General features: G+C 45.0%; 1 protein-coding gene across 1 annotated transcript; it reads right to left on the bottom strand.

The window, feature by feature from the left end:
• Nucleotides 1-566: 566 nt before the first annotated feature.
• Nucleotides 567-1,660, bottom strand: LOC136121924 (proline-rich protein 23C-like). The gene is made up of 2 exons (XM_065875792.1): nt 1,589-1,660; nt 567-1,409 (listed from the first exon to the last, which is right to left on the bottom strand). The coding sequence occupies exons 1-2, from the start codon at nt 1,658-1,660 to the stop codon at nt 567-569; spliced, it is 915 nt and encodes a 304-aa protein (XP_065731864.1).
• Nucleotides 1,661-16,775: the final 15,115 nt, after the last annotated feature.

Here is a 16,775-nt window from a genome sequence, read left to right as displayed (position 1 = left end):
GTTCCCCATCCTGTGTTCTGTATCCAACAAAGATGTGTCCACATACAACTACTGGCTAGATTCCCCCAAAGGGGCTCGAGCTGCCATCCAGAAACGGTCAAACTGGGTAGAGGGTTGTTGTAAACTAGTATGGACACTAGGTCCAAAACCCTGTAAACAAAACAAATTTAGCAATTACTCTATTAAGGGGGTTGGGGGGAACAGGGGTATGGGCAGTGGTAGGGTGCCCGGAAAAGGAGGGCTTTTTAGAGAAAAGTGCTGGCGCTTAGGTTTGAAGTGAATGGGAGGGGGGTAGAGCTGCTTAAGGGTGCCCTCCCTAGAGAAAATCTAAGGAGCAGTCTGGCTGTCGGAAAGCAGACTGTATTTCAAGCGGCTTTTCTTTGCCCGGGTGAGCTTCCTTTCAGGTGTTTTAGTCAGTCACTGATCAGAATTCTGCAGTGCAGCCTGCATCCATAAAGCATCTGTTCATATGATTCTTACAGTGTGTGCAAGGTACACACAGCCAGTATCAGAAGACTCTCTCCTGGTCCCCGTTGAGTTGGCCAGGAATTGTGGGAGGCAGTTGATTAAGGGAACAGGCATTTCCGGATCTTGCGTGGAGGACCATGAAGGCGCTGGGGACGCTGGTGAGGACCTGGACTTGGAGAGGGAGGTAGAGTTTGGAGTGGTGAGTCAGGGAAGGGCTCTGGAAGGTGCAAGTCCAGGATGTCGTCGTGGTGAGGAGCGCGTCTCTCTGGACTAGTGTTGGGGGCCCGAGGGGACGGCTCTGAGGCTTGGCCCAACAGGTGGAAGCCAGACATACATCCAGCCGAGGGGCGGAGCCCAGCGACTGAGACTGCAGCAGCATCTGTCCCAGCCAGCAGGAAGTCGGCGTCAGCATCCGCGTCCTCCTCGTTGACCTCTTCTTGGCAGGAGATCTCTGGGACAGCTGCGCACAAGAAACCCGGCTCCGGGGCCATGTACTCCCCGGGAGGGCTCCGGAAAGCGCCCCGTCCCAGGCCCTGTCCCCACGGGCCTTCCACACCCGAGCCCAGGAGGGCCTCAGGGACCAGCATGAGGATGTGATCTCCGAGAGACACGTGCAGCACGGACGTGGGCTCGGGCTCCAGCAGCAGGTCGACGTCGTCCAGGGGCACGTGCAGGGCACAGCCGGCGGGCAGGACCACCACGAAGATGAGGGTGTCCACGGTCGGGGGCCAGGTCAGGTTGTCCAGGCTGGACGCCGCCCTGGACTTGGACTCGGGGCCCGTGGGCTCCTCCGTTCGCCGGCGCTTGGCAGGGCCCGGTCCTCCGGGATGCGGTCCCCACCGGTCCGCAGGGGAGGCGCTGGGGTTGCGGGGCCGGCTGCCCATCTTCTCAATGTGGCCGCGGGCCTGGGGGCCTGGCAGAAGGCGAGGAAGGGCTGGGTCCTGCAGGCAGTGACAGATCGGTTTGACAGGTGAGGCCGAAGCAGGGCGGTGGGGCGCAGGACTGCGGGACGAGGGAGGAGCCTTCGGAGCTCTGGGGGCGCCTCTCGGGATCCCTCAGTCCTGGCTTCTAGGGGAGCTGCTGGGCTCGGCTTTGCTTGTGTGAATCTTCAGGCCCTCACGTGGACTGGTTTGCGCAGGAGTGGGCCGAGGATGTTGGGAGCGACGCCAGCGGAACCTGAGTCGCAAAGCATCCTCACGCTAAGCTCCGCCCCTTCCTAGGCTCCGCCCCTAGAAGTGGAGGCCTCTGTGTTGCCCAGTAGCCCCGGCTGTTGTGGGTAGTTTACTCTAGAGAAATACTTCCATAGGCCTCAAGGGGGCGGAGCAATCGTGCCGCTCTAGGACTAGGCTTCCTGGGTCGAGTTCCTGGCTTTCCTTGCGTTGGCCTCAGATACGGAAAACCTGAACCGGAAAACTGATTCAAGTTCAAGTCCCACCAGTGGAGCGCTGCACCAGGACAGTGAGATGTAGTTCTCTCGTCCCCTGAGACCTCGCCCTGGAAGTGAACTTTTAACTTCTTTTGGTCCAATAGTGAGGTGAATTTTTTTTTAACATCTTTATTGGGGTATAATTGCTTTACAATGGTGTGTTAGTTTCTGCTTTATAACAAAGTGAATCAGTTATACATATACATATGTTCCCATATCTCTTCCCTCTTGCGTCTCCCTCCCTCCCACCCTCCCTATCCCACCCCTCCAGGCGGTCACAAAGCACTGAGCCAATATCCCTGTGCCATGCGGCTGCTTCCCACTAGCTATCTACCTTACGTTTGTTAGTGTGTATATGTCCGTGCCACTCTCTCGCCCTGTCACAGCTCACCCTTCCCCCTCCCCATATCCTCAAGTCCGTTCTCCAGTAGGTCTGTGTCTTTATTCCTGTCTTACCCCTAGGTTCTTCATGACATTTTTTTTCTTAAATTCCATATATATGTGTTAGTATACGGTATTTGTCTTTTTCTTTCCGACTTACTTCACTCTGTATGACAGACTCTAGGTCTGTCCACGTGAGGTGAATTTTTGGATGACATCCTTAAGCCTCTCCTTGCCTGTGATGTCAATGACTGTCAGATCCCTGAAGGTGGCTGCCAAGAGAAGGTGTGGCTCGGCTGCCTAACCAGTGTTAATAGGAGAAAACATCCAGTAATGATTCTGGAATAGGTAATACTTTCATATGGTTTCAGAGGAAGGTGAAACATCTCCCTCCCTGTCCTTTAACCACGTGATTGCTCACTTTGGCCCTTTTTACAAAATAGCTTATATGTTCTCATTTTGAGGGCCACATAGCATTCCTTTGTACTGAATTCCATTTAAATCAGGCTTCTCTCGATGGGTGTTCAAGCTATTGATTTGTGAATTGGCAGACACTGGCCTTCTCTAGCCAATTGGTGTAAAATGCAGATTCTTTGCTGCATCCCAGAACCACTGCTCAGAACGCCTGGAGTCATGGGCGTAGGAATTCTCCTTAAGCACCTCCACAAAGATTCTGTTTTGTGAGGAAGTTTAAGATCACTGCATTTGTTTTCATTCAGCATTTGAGGGGTTCAGGAATAGGGCGGTTTATGGTTGAGTCACATCCCAGCCTGTTAGTGACAGTCATGAAGGGAACTCAAACTTCCTGGGCCTGCCTTGAGGGGTTTCCCCTACACTCCTGGCCTGCATCCGCTCTCCTGGCTGCACTTCCGGTGTTTCAGCCACGGGCCAAGAAATTCCCCTGCTTAGGTCAGGATGCTGGCTGGGGGAACTTACAGGGGCTGTACACTGGCATAGCGGGCCCTGCCAGGAACCTGAGTTCTCATACGGTGAATGTGGATGCCACTGGCACCTTCCTCTATGTTCCCAGGTGATGGGAGCCGTTGCTGTGCGCCTGTTGTTTGGACAGAGGGCGGGGTGGGGAGATGTTGGGGAGCTTGCAGGAAACAACTACTTTTGTCCTGGAGAATTCTGTTGGCGAAGCTTGAATATCCCATGGTCGGGGAATGTTCAGTGGGGGCTCCATTCAGGAGAGTGAGTGTGAACATGCTCTGTTTTAGGGGCCAGAAGGAGGAACCCAAACTTGGCCAGAACACAGGGTGGGGCTCGGGGCTGTTGGCCTGCCCAGGGATGGGGCCCTGAACGTGGTGGCTCCTGTCCCAGCCTGGTGCCATCTCTTGTCCATGGCTCTCCTGACCTCAGTAGTCTCATATCTGGGCTCATCATTGTCCTGGGCCCTGTGAATCCTCACTGTGAGCTCCCCTCCCAAGGGAATGTGGTCCTGTCCTGAGAGAAGCTTGGCATAGTCGCACCGGATTTCCTCCTCTGGTCAGCCCTTCTTTCTTTCTTTTCTTTCTTTTCTTTCTTTCTTTCTTTCTTTTTCTTTCTTTCTTTCTTTCTTTCTTTCCTTCATTCATTCCTTCCTTCCTTCCTTCCTTCTTTTTTTTCCTTATTTCCTTTCTTTCTTGTCTTTTTTCTTTTAATTGGCCATGTGGCGAGGCCTGCTGGGATCTTAGTTCCCCGACCAGGGATTGAACCCGTCCCCGCTGCAGTGAATGCTTGGAGTTCTAACCACTGGACCACCAGGGAATGCCCATGGTCAGGCACAGGCAAGTCATTTCACCTTCGCTAACCTCAAGTTCCTTACATGTGAAACGGGGAGAATGCCATCTACTCTGCAGGGGGTTGTGAGATAATGTATGTAAAATGTTCTTGGAACACAGTAAGTGCTTAGTAAATAGTAACTATTTACTGTTTATGATGTTTATAATCTGTCTTTCCCACTTGACATTGTCAGCCCTGTTCTCATCATCTTGAACAGTGCCTGGCATGTGGCCAACATCCAGTGAATGGTAAACAATATCATCATCATCATCATCATCCTAAAAAGGGGTCTGATCTGCTAGAAAGTACTGGTCCAGCTGTTTTCAGGGCATAACATCTATATAATTGAGGGATGACTTGCCCAGCACCAGATCAGATATCTTTCCTTCTGCCTTATTTTTGTTTACTCTAAGATGTCCAAAGACTGTCAGGATGGATAATCAGGCCCACTCATCGGCCTTTCTTGGTGTCATTCCAACCTGACTATCCAATCAACATGAACTGCTTGAACCACTGTGGGGGCGGAATTAGCAAATAAATCCCGGTTCTGGGTAGGTTACAAGATGGCTGCCGATCGTCCGTCTGATGAGGGCTATTCTGCTCTCCCCCTAGAATGCATAACTAGCTTTTTTAAAATTCCTATTTATTTTTATTCACTTTAGGAATAATACATGAATACATATTTTAGAATATCTAAACAGCATAGTTAAAGCTGGAGCTCCCTTCAACTCCCCACAAACTCCCAATCCAGTATTGATGTGACAAGATTCTTTTCTATGGACTTACAAACATAACACAGGGGACTTGTTTTCTTCCCGAATGGCAAAGTATTGTGGGTCTTTTTCTGCAATATGTTGGATCTTATTGCTGTTTGGTATTGTCATCCACAAAGTACATTACCCCTTCTGTCTTTAATTGGAGAGACCTTTTCCAACATGCAATACAGGCTTCTACATGAAAATGTTGTATAAGAAACGGCAGCTTCAAACATCTCTTGTACAGCAACACCTTTGTCTTTGCCTGAAGCAGAATGAGGTACTGGCCCACTCACTCTCTGCTTACCTCACAGTAATACTGGTAATTCTGGTATATTATGTTGTGCTTTCTTTACTTCCTGAATGTGTTACTGAGCGGTGAATTGCATTGAATTAGTGATGCTATCCCAATGATTTCATACGATGATGGCCTGTGTTGTCACACGATTATTAATCCTTTACTATTTTAAGAATGACAACCTGTCATTGAAGTAGTTATTTGGCCTTTTAAAGGCTGAGGCTGAAGCCAAATGCAGTTTGGTTTTTTTGTTTTTTTTAACCAAGGACTTCAGCTTCTGTGTTATAAGTGACAGACAGTGATTTCTGTATCTTAATTTTGAATTCAGCTTTCTTATGGAATTCTCTTTTTCTTTCAGCTATTTTTTTAGGTTTACAATCATATGGTTTGCAAATGGTCTTATTTTTCTTCCCTTTAAGATTTTAAACATCTAATTTCTTTCTCTTGTCTGATTTTGTTGGCTAGTATCGCCAGTATAATGTCAAATATTATTGGAAGAGTGACATCTTTCTTGTTCTAGACTTTGGTGGGACTCCTGCTACTGTTTGCCTATTAAGCATATTGCTCAGAAATACATGTCATGTCAATGAATCTCCTCCTGTTTTATTGAATATTTAATGCATTCTTTTGAAATATTTCCAAACTTACAGAAACAGGGCAAAAACAATATAAAGAATTCTCATTTATCCTCTATTAACTTTTAACACTTTGCCACATTTGCTTTGTCATTCTTTATTCCTGTCTCTCAGAAAGACCACAGGATATGTATGTTTATGTATATATATAGATAGATAGATAGATAAAAATACACATACATAAGTATTTGTTCCTTGAATCATTAGAGAGTAAGTTGTATATATTCAGACCCTTTCTCCAGAATTACTCAGTGTATATTTCCTAACATGAATATACTCTCATATATATTTTAGAACAGTTATCAAATTTTTTAAAATTTAATATTGCTGCCATGCTTTAATCCATAGTCCATTTTCCAATTTTGTCAATTATATTAACAATATCCTTTATTATATATCTCTATCTCTGTATCTATTTAAAAATTTTAAATTTGCTATTATTTTTCCTTCCAACGTTGAGATATAATTGACACACAGCACTGTTTGTTTAAGGTGTACAGGATAATGATTTGACTTATATACATCATGAAATGATTACCACAATAAATTTAATTAAAGTCCCTCATCTCGTATAGGTACAGAATTAAAGAAATAGAAAAAAAATGTTTTCTTGTGATAAGAACTCTTTAGATTTATTCTCTTAACCTTAATGTATAACATACAGCAGTGCTAATTATAGTTAGTGTGCTATACATTACATCCCTTGTATTTATTTATCCTATAAGTGGAAGTTTGTACCTTTGGTGTACTTTCATCCAATTAACCACCCCCCTTTTTTTCTTTTTGCCTATAAGATGCAGGTCAGGATCATGCATTTCTTTCAGGTGTCGTGTCTCCTTAGTTAACTTTTTTCTGGAATAGTTCCTTAGCCTTGTGTTGTTTTTCAAGCCATTAATATTTTTGAAAATTATAGGTAGTTATTTCTTAGTGTTCCTCAATTTGAGATTCTCTGATGTTTCCTCGTGATAAGAGTAAAATTATACAAATATTTTTGCCTTGAATACTAATCAGTGATCCTATGTCTTTCTCTGGAGACACATCATATCCATTTGTTCCTTACAGGTGACATTAATTTTTCTTTTTTCAATTTAATGCTTATTAGTAAAGTTATGGAGTTGGGTAATCATCACCACAGTTTTAGAACATCTTCATTACCTCAGAAAGTTCCCTTATGCCTATTTGCATTAAATCCTTTCTCAAAACCCCAGACCAAGGTAATCGCTGATTGCCTCTCTATATATACATTTGCCTTTTTACTGAACATTTCATAGAAATGAATCATTCAATGTGTAGTTGTTTGCATCTGGCTTGTTTCAGCTAATATACTGTTTTGGTAGTTTATTCCTGTTGTAGCACCTGTTATCCATGGTTTATCCATGCTGTAGCATGTTGTATATGTTGTTCTTTCATTTTACTTGAGGAGTAGTATCTCTTGTATGGAAATACCACACTTGCATTTCTATACATTCATGAGTATTTGGACATTTGGATTATTTCTATTTGGGGGCTATGATAAGTAATGCTGCTATGAACACTCCTATACATGTCTTTGTGGGGACATATGTTTTCAGGTCTCTTGCACAGATTCCAAGGAATGGAATTCTTGGGTCAAATGGCAAGTTTATGTTCCACTTAAAAGTAAACCCATGGAATGGTTTTCCAAAATGGCTGTACAGTTTGACGTTCTCATGAGCAATGCATGTGGGTTTCACTCTTTCCTTATTCTCACTAGCACTTGGTATCGTCTGTCTTTTGTGATTATAGCCATTCTCGTGAGTGTGTTTTGGTATGTCATCATGGCTTTAACTTGCATTTCTCTAATGACTAATGACATTGAATATCTTCTCATGAGTGTATTAGCTAAGCCTATGTTGTGTATCTTTTATGGTTAAATATCTATTCAAATCTTTTTTCCATTTAAAAATTCTCTCATTTGCCTTATTTTTGAGCTGTAAAAGTTCTTTATATATTCTGGATACAAGTCCTTTATCTGATACGTGATTGCACATATTTTCTCCCATTGTATGGACTTTCCTCCATTGTTTCATTGAGATATAATTGACATATAACATTATATTAGTTTTAGGTGTATTTAAAATTTTTTTATTTTTTAATGACTTTTGATGTGCATGTGTTTAAAATTTTGTTGACTCTCAAAATACCAAGTTTAAAAAATGGATTGTAGGGGCTTCCCTGGTGGCACAGTGGTTGAGAGTCCACCTGCCGATGCAGGGGACATGGGTTCATGCCTCGGTCTGGGAGGATCCCACATGCTGTGGAGTGGCTGCGTCCGTGAGCCATGGCCACTGAGTCTGCGCGTCCGGAGCCTGTGCTCCACAACGGGAGAGGCCACAACAGTGAGAGGCCCGCGTACCGCAAAAAAAAAAAAGTATTGTACATTTGGTGTTGTATCTAAGAACCTTCTGCCCAACCAAGGTCATAAAGCTTTCCCCTCCCCTTTTTTTGAAGAAATTAATAGTTTTAGTTTTTACATCTAGGTCTTTGATCCAATTTGTGGTTTTGTGTGTGGGTATGGTGTGAACTAACAGTTTAAGGTTTTTTTTTGAATGTGATGATTCAGTTGTTAAAAAGACTATGCCTTTTACATTTAATTGTCTTGGCACTTTTGTCAGAACTAAGTTGACCATCAATGTAAAGATTTGTTTCTGACTCATAATTCTATTCCATTGACCTGTTGTATGACTATTCATGTGCCAATAGCACACTGTCTTGACTATTGTATCTTTTGAGTAAGATTTGAAACTTAGTAGTGTAAGCCCTTCAATACAACTGCTACTATTTCTGTAATAAACCCTGCCACCTTTGCTCAGCCTCTTCCTTGGCATAAACGTCCCACACACGTGATCAGTTTTTCAAGTAATGCACAGATTTTCCCTGTTTCCCAGCCTTTATATGTAACCCTTGAACCCTTTGACTGGAAACATTCCTTCCTGCTCTGTGACAACACACCTGCCAATCTAACAGGGTAGAACTTGACTTTACACAGAGACGTGTTGTATTAGAAGCTCACCAGAGGGAATATTTCTTGAGTTTTCAGAGGACCTCTCTGTTCATAGCCAATTGAGTCTGTTCTGAGTATATCTTTGCATTCCCACTCTGTTTGATAAATACCCCAGATTTTGACACCATATCTGACCCTCTATTGGCTAGATATTCCCCTGATACAGAAAAAAAAATGGGAAAAAAGAAAAACAGGTAAAATAATGGGAGCAGAACTTATTAAAGTTCAGATACATTCTACCAAGTTGTTACACAAACTTCCCACAATATCCTTTGATGCCCAAAGAAGAGCTCAAACGTATAGTTTAATGCCTTCTACAAAGGTCTTCCCATGCACTGCCTTTGTAACACTCTCATCCAGCAAGAAATGAAGCCAAACAGACAAGGATTTTGATTTGTTCAACAAAATATGTATACCTCACTACCTGACAGAAATTAACCCAAATACCATCCTGTCATCAATTCCACATGAAGCCACTTGCTTCACTCTAATGAATCTTTGCTTTGCCTTTTATTCGTGTGCCTCTAGACCAAGACAGTCAATATGATTTTGCTTTTACCTGCAGAGGACAACAACATACCTGGACAGTCATGCCCCTGGAGTACACTGGAGCCTCCTTGTATTTTTCCCTGGTTGTCGATCAAGAGTTAAAAGATCTAAATTTCCCTTGTGATTTAGTCCTAACACAATGTGTAGATGATCTACTTTGTTCAAAGAACAAGGAAGCCTGTAAAAGGTTTCCATTGACTTGCCCCAGCCTTAGCAAAAAGGAGACATAAAATTTCAAATATAATTATTATTTTTCCAAAATACAGTCCATTATTCAGAGCATGACTCATCTCAGGAGGGAAAAACATCCAGAAAAGTTCACAATGGGCAGAGGGTAGTCAAACTATCACGGACACTAGGGACAAAACCATGTAGACAAAAGAAATTTAGCAATTACTCTATCGAACAGAAAAGGAGTGGAACGGGCAGTGGTAGAGTGCCTGGGAAAGGATGACTTTTCAGAGAAAAGTGCTGTCGCTTAAGTTTGAAGCAAACTGGGAGGTGGAGGTGGGTAGAGCTGCTTAAGAGTGACCTCCCTAGAGAAAACCTAAGGAGCAGTCTGGCTGTCGGAAAGCAGACTGTATTTCAAGCGGCTTTTCTTTGCCCGGGTGAGCTTCCTTTCAGGTGTTTTAGTCAGTCACTGATCAGAATTCTGCCTGCATCCATAAAGCATCTGTTCATATGATTCTTACGGTGTGTGCAAGGTACACACAGCCAATATCAGAAGACTCTCTCCTGGTCCCCGTTGAGTTGGCCAGGAATTGTGGGAGGCAGTTGATTCAGGGAACAGGCATTTCCGGATCTTGCGGGCAGGACCATGAGGGCGTTGGGGACGCTGGTGAGGACCTGGACTTGGAGAGGGAGGTAGAGGTTGGAGCAGTGAGTCGGTGAAGGGCTCCAGAAGGTGCAAGTCCAGGTTGTCGTCGTGGTGAGAGCGTCTCTCTAGACTGGGGTTGGGGGTCCAAGGGGACGGCTCTGAGACTAGGCCCAACAGGTCGAAGCCAGGCACACTTCCAGTGGAAGGGCGGAGCCCAGCAACGGAGCCGGCTGTGGCATCCATCCCAGGTGGCAGGAACTCAGCATCCGTGTCCACATCCTCCTCTTTGGCCTCTTCTTGGCAGGAGATCTCTGGGACAGCGGCGCAGAAGAATCACTGCTCCAGGGCAAGGTACTCCCCAGGAGCGCTCAGTTAAGCACCCTGTTCCAGGCCCTGTCCCAAGGGGTGTTGGATGCCCAAGCCCACCAGGGCCTTAGGGACCAGCATGAGGATGCGATCTCCGAGAGACACTTGCCTCACGGACGCTGCCTCGGGCGCCAGTACTACGTCGACATCGTCCAGGGGCACGTGCAGGGCACAGCCGGCGGGCAGGACCACCACGAGGATGAGCGTGTCCACGGTCCGGGGCCAGGTCAGGTTGTCCAGGCTGGACGCCGCCTTGTACTTGGACTCGGGCCCCGCGGTATCCTCCGTTCGCGGCGCTTGGCAGGGCCCGGTCCTCCAGGATGCGGTCCCCACCGGTCCGCAGGGGAGGCGCTGGGGCTGCGGGGCCGGCTGCCCATCATCTCAATGGCGGCGCGGGCGGCGCTCCCTGGGCCAGGCGAAGAGCGAGGTGGAGTCGGTCCTGCAGGCAGTGACTCCTGGTTGACAGCTGAGGCAGGCCAGGTCTCTGTGGCGCAAGACTAGGCAACGCGGTTCGAAACTCCGGAGCTCAGGGGGCCCCCCTCGGTCCTGGCTTCTAGGGGAGCTGCTGGGCTTGGCTTTGCGTGTGTGAATCTTCGGGTCCTCACGTGGAGTGGTTTGCGCAAGAGTGGGCTAAGGATGTTGTGAGTGACGCCGGCAGAACCTGAGTCGCAAAGCATCCTCACGCTAAGCCCCGCCCCTTCCTAGGCTCCGCCCCTAGAAGTGGAGGCCTCTGTGTTGCCAAATAGCCCTGGCAGTGGTGGGCGGTTTACTCTAGAGAAATACTTTTATAGGCCTCAGGGGGGCGGAGCAATCATGCCGCTCTAGGACTTGGCTTCCTGTGTCGAATTCTTGGCTTTCCTCGTGTTGACATCAGATGTAGAAATCCTTAGCCAGAAAACCGATTAAATTTCAAGTCCCACCAGTGGACGCTGCACCAGGACAGTGAGATGCAGTTCCCTCGTCCCCTGAGACCTCGCCCTGGAAGTGACCTTTTATCTTCTTTTGGTCCAAAAGTGGAGTGTGTTGGGGATGGCATCCCTAAGCTTCTGTTTACCTGGGTTGTTAATGACTGTCAGATCCTCCCAGCGGTGTCGAAAGGGAAAGAGATGTTAGGATTGAGGGTCTTAATTGCAGTCACTGCAGGATCAACTTATATATCTATCAGTTTAGCATGATGGTCATTGTTATACTTCCATTAACTAAACCAACAGTTCACATTCTCTAAATTGACCTACACTACACTTGAGAGGTGTATGTGTTGTTGTCCAATTGACAAACGATGAAAAGGTCATGCCAAAGGAAGAAGCAATTGGCTAGAGCCCGGAACTAGCAGATCTGGGTCTGACGCATCGGGCTCCCCTCAAGATGATGCAGGAGGCAGCACCTTTGATCTGGGTGTCACTTTAAAGGTAAGTCTACCGGCAGATGGTACTGGTAAAGGGAAGGTGTGTCCCAACAGCTTATCCAGAGTTAATAAGAGAAAACACTCTATAATTTCTTTGGAATGGGTAATACTTTCATGTGGTTTCAGAGTAATGTCAAACATTTCCTTCCCTGTCTTTCAACCATGTGATTGCTCACTTTGTCCCTTTTTATAAAATAGCTTGTATGTTCTCATTTTTAGGGCCACATAGCATTCCTTTGTACAGAATTCTGTTAAAATCAGGCTTCCCTTGATGGGCATTTAAGCTAGTGATCTGTGAATTGGCAGACATGGGCCTTCTCTGGCCAATTAGCGTAAAATGCAGATTCTTTGCCACATCCCAGACGCAATGATCAGAATTCCGGGAGCCACGGGCATAAAAATTCCTTGTACGCACCTGCACAAAGATTCTGTTTGGGGAGAAAGTTTAAGGTCACTGAACTTGTTTTCATTCAGCATTTTAGAGGTTCAGGAACAGAGAGATTTATGGTTGACGTCATGTCCCTGCTTGTTGGTGACAATGTCATGAAGAGAACTCAAACTTCCTGGGCCTGCCTTGAGGGGTTTCCCCTATGCTACTGCCTGTATTCACTCATGGCTGCATGTCCCATGTTTCTGGCTGCTGGCCAAGAAATTCCCCTGCTTAGGTCAAGACTCTGGCTGAGGGGAACATTCAGGGGCCATACCCTGGCTTGGCGGGCCCTGCCAGGAACCTGAGTTCTCGTGGGGTGAATGTGATGTCGCTGACACCTATCTCTATGTTCCCAGGTGATGGGAGCAGCTGCTGTGCTCCTATTGTTTGGACAGAGGGTGGGGTGGGGAGGTGGGGGGAGATGTTAGGGAGCTTTCAGGAAACAACTAATTTGGTCCTGGAGAATTCTGTGGGCAACACTTGAACATACCATGGTCAGGGAATAATAGGGGCTCCATTCAGGAGAGTGAGTGTGAACATGCTCTGTTTTAGGGGCCAGAAGGAGGAACCCAAACTTGGCCAGGACACAGGGTGGGGCTCGGGGCTGTTGGCCTGGCCAGGGATGGGGCCCTGAATGTGGTGGCTCCTGTCCCAGCCTGCTGCCACCTCTTGTACACGGCTCTCCTGACCTCAATAGTCTCACATCTGGGCACATCATCGTCTTGGGCCCTGTGAATCCTCACTGTGAGCTCCCCTCCCAAGGGAATGTGGTCCTGTCCTGAGACAAAGGCAATTACTGGGGGCCTGGCATAGACACTCCCAATTTCCTCTTCGGGTCAGCCCCTTTATAACTGGGTGATCACAGGAAGTCCTTTCATCTTCTCTAACCTTAGTTTCCTACGTGTGAAGTGGGGAGAATGCCATCTAGTGTGCAGGGGGGTTGTGAGATAATGTATGTACAATGTTCTTGGAACACGGTAAATGCTTAGTAAATAGTAGCTCTTCACTGCTTATTATGTTTATAATCTGCCTTTCCAACTTCACAGTGTAAAGCCCTGTTCTCAGAATCCTGAACAGTGCCTGGCATGTAACCAACATCCAATGAATAGTAACCAATATCATCATCATCATCCTAAAAAGGGGTCTGATCTGTTAGAAAGTACTGGTCCAGGTGTTTTCATGGCACAACCTCTATGTAATTCGGAAATGGCTTGCTGTGCACCAGATCAGATACCTTTCCTTCTGCCTTATTTTTGTTTACTCTAGACGCCCAAATAACGTCAGGGTGGTTTATCAGGCCCACTCATTGGGCTTTCTTGGTGTCAATCAATACTGACTATCCCAACAGTATGAACTGCTTGAACCACTGTGGGACACAATTAGCAAATAAATCCTGGTCCTGGGTAGGGTACAAGATGGCTCTCTACAGTCCCACTGGGAGAGGAAAAGTGAGAGAATTTGGGCACAGGAAGCCAGGCACAAGACGGATATCACCGAGTGAGACTCAGGACTTTTTGCAACATTGGTCATCTGGGCACAGTGAATGCTTTGTACCACCATTTGAGACGCTAAGGCACAGGTCCAGGGCACCAGCCTGACAGTACTCTTGACGTTGGCTCTAATGAGGGCCATTCTGCTATTCCCCAAGAATGCATAACTAGCTTTTTCAAACTCCTATTTATTTTTATTCACCTTAGGAATAATACCTGGATGCATATTTTAGAAAATCTAAACAGCATAGTTAAAGCTGTAGCTCCCTTCAACTCCCCACAAACTACTAATCCACTATTGATGTGAGAAAATGCTTTTCTATGTATCAATATTTACAAACTTAACACAGGGAATTCGTTTTCTTCCTGGAATGGCAAAGTATGGTGGGTCTTCTTCTGCAATATGTTAGAGCTTATTGCAATTTGGTATTGTCATCAGGAAAGTACACTGTCTCTTCTACCTTTTATTGGAGAGACTTTTTCTAACACACAATACAGGCTTTTATATGAAAATGTTATATAACAAAGGGCAGCTTCAAACATTTCTTGTACAGCAACCCTGCTGTATTTGCCTGAAGCAGAATAACGGTAGTGCCCCTCTTGCAGTTTCTATTAATAAGAGTACTGGCATTATTGATACTATGTATAAAATAGATAACTAATGAGAACATTCTGTATAGCAAAGGGAACTCTACTCATTGCTCTGCAGTGACTTAATGGGAAGAAGATCCAAAAATGAGGGGATATATGTATATGTATGTCTAAATCACTTTGCTGTACAGGAGAAACTCACACAACATTGTAAAGCAAATATACTCCAATAAAAATTAATTTTTAAAATGGGAAAAAAAAGAGTATTGGAAGTCCTAGCCACAGAAATGGGGTAAAACCATGAAATAAAGGGAATACATATTTGATATGAAGAAGGAGAACTGTCATTATTTTCAGATGACATAATACTTTGGAAATAGAAAAACACTAAATTCACCATGCCAAAAGTATCAGCACTAAAAAGACTTCCACAAACTCACAGCGTACAAGATGAATACACAAAAACATACTGCTTTTCCGTAAAAAATGAAGGAACTCCCTGAAAGAAAAAGAGAAAATATGAGAAGAAGAATGCCTTCTCAAATCGCACCTAAAAGAATTCAACACCTCAGGATACACTTAACCAATGAGGTGAAAGACCTATATTCTGAAAACTATAAAACACTGACGAACCCAATAAAAGATGATACATAGAAATGGAAAGACAGCCCACGCTCTGGGATTGCAAGGATTAAGACTGTTCAAATGGCCATACTACCTGAAGCAATCTACAGACTGAAAGCAATACCTAGCAAAATACCCATGACGTCTTTCTTAGAGCTAGTACAAATATTCCTAAAATTTGTAGGGAGGCACACAAGACCCAGCATAGACCCAGCATGGTCAAAGCAAAGAAGACGGCTGGAGCTACCACGCTCCCAGGCTTCAGACCAAACTACAAAGCTACAGATATCAAAACAGCCTTGTACTGGCACAGAAACAGACACAGAGCTCAATGGTAAAGGACAGAGAGCCCAGAAATGGGCCCAGAAGTAAACCCAGGCAGCTACGGTCAATGAGTTGATGACATAGGAGGCACGAGTACACAACTGACAACAGACAGTCTCTTCCACAAGTGGTACAGGCAAAACTGGACACCTACATGGAAAACAATGAGACTAGAACATTTCTACACACTTTCCACAAACCTGAACTCAAAATGGGTGAAAGACCTAAAGGTGAGACCTGAATCCCTAAAACTCCTCGATGAGACACTGGCAGAACACTCTTGGACATAAATCGTAGCACTCTCTTTGCCAAGGGATCTGTCTCCTCAGGCAAAAGTCATCTAAGCAACCCTAAACACACGGGACCTAGTTGAACTTCAAAGCTTTCGCACAGCAAAGGAGACCACCGACAAAACGAAAAGGCAACCTAAAAATGGGACACAATATCTGCAGGTGAAATGACTGACAAGGGGTGAATCCAAACGTATAAACAGCTCATACAGCTCCATAGGAGAAAAACCAACCAACCAACCAACCAACAACCCAATCGAAACATAGACAGAATATCGGAATACACTTCTTTTTCCAAAGATGACAGGAAGATGGCTATCAGTCACCTGAAAAGATGCTCCACATCACTAATCGTTAGAGAAATGCAAGTCCAAACAGCCATGACATATCACCTCACACCTGTCACAGTGGCTAGCATCCAACAGGCTCCAAATAAGAAATCTTCGCAAGGAGGTGGAGAATAGGGAAGCTCCGTACACTGTTGGTAAGAATGGCAATTGGGGCTGCCACTATGCAAACAGCATAAAGCTTCCTCAAAACATACAAACTGAAACACCACGTCATCCAGCTTTTCCACTCCTAAACATATATATCCTGAAAACACTCACGGGAAAAGATACATGTACCCGTATGTTATAGCATCATCAATGACAATAGTCAAAGCATGGAAGAAACCCTAGTGCCCATCCACAGACTGATAGGTAAAAAGAATTGAGATACACACACACACACACACAGACACACACACACACACACCCTCAATGGAATAATACTCAGCCCTAACTAAAGCTCAAACTCTGCCATTTGCAGCAATGTAGATGGACCTAGGCAATATTATGCTTTGTGGTAGCAGTGAGACAGCAAAGACAAACAATGAATGTTATCAGTTACATGGGGAATGTAAAAAGTAATGCAAACTAATACATATGCAACACTGAAACAGACCTACAGCCCTAAAAACAAACTTGTAGTTACCAAATGCGACAAGAGGAGAGACAGGACAAATTAGGTATGAGATTAACAGATAAAAACTATTATACATAAAAAATAACCAAAAAGCATTTACTGTATATCACAGGGAATTATACCTACTATCTTGTAATAACCCATAATGTAATATAGTGGAAAAAGAATTCACTA

Source organism: Phocoena phocoena, chromosome 4, assembly GCF_963924675.1.
Source record: "Phocoena phocoena chromosome 4, mPhoPho1.1, whole genome shotgun sequence".
NCBI lineage: Eukaryota > Metazoa > Chordata > Mammalia > Artiodactyla > Phocoenidae > Phocoena > Phocoena phocoena.
This window is presented reverse-complemented; position numbering and strand designations above follow the sequence as displayed.

What these genes read in the sequence shown, in the direction of transcription:
- LOC136121924 (XM_065875792.1), bottom strand. Translation starts at nt 1,660, where the DNA reads ATGCTTTGCGACTCAGGTTCCGCTGGCGTCGCTCCCAACATCCTCGGC. An exon ending in TCCTGCGCAAACCAGTCCAC is followed by an intron (nt 1,410 to 1,588) that starts GTGAGGGCCTGA and finishes CACTGCCTGCAG; the next exon opens with GACCCAGCCCTTCCTCGCCT.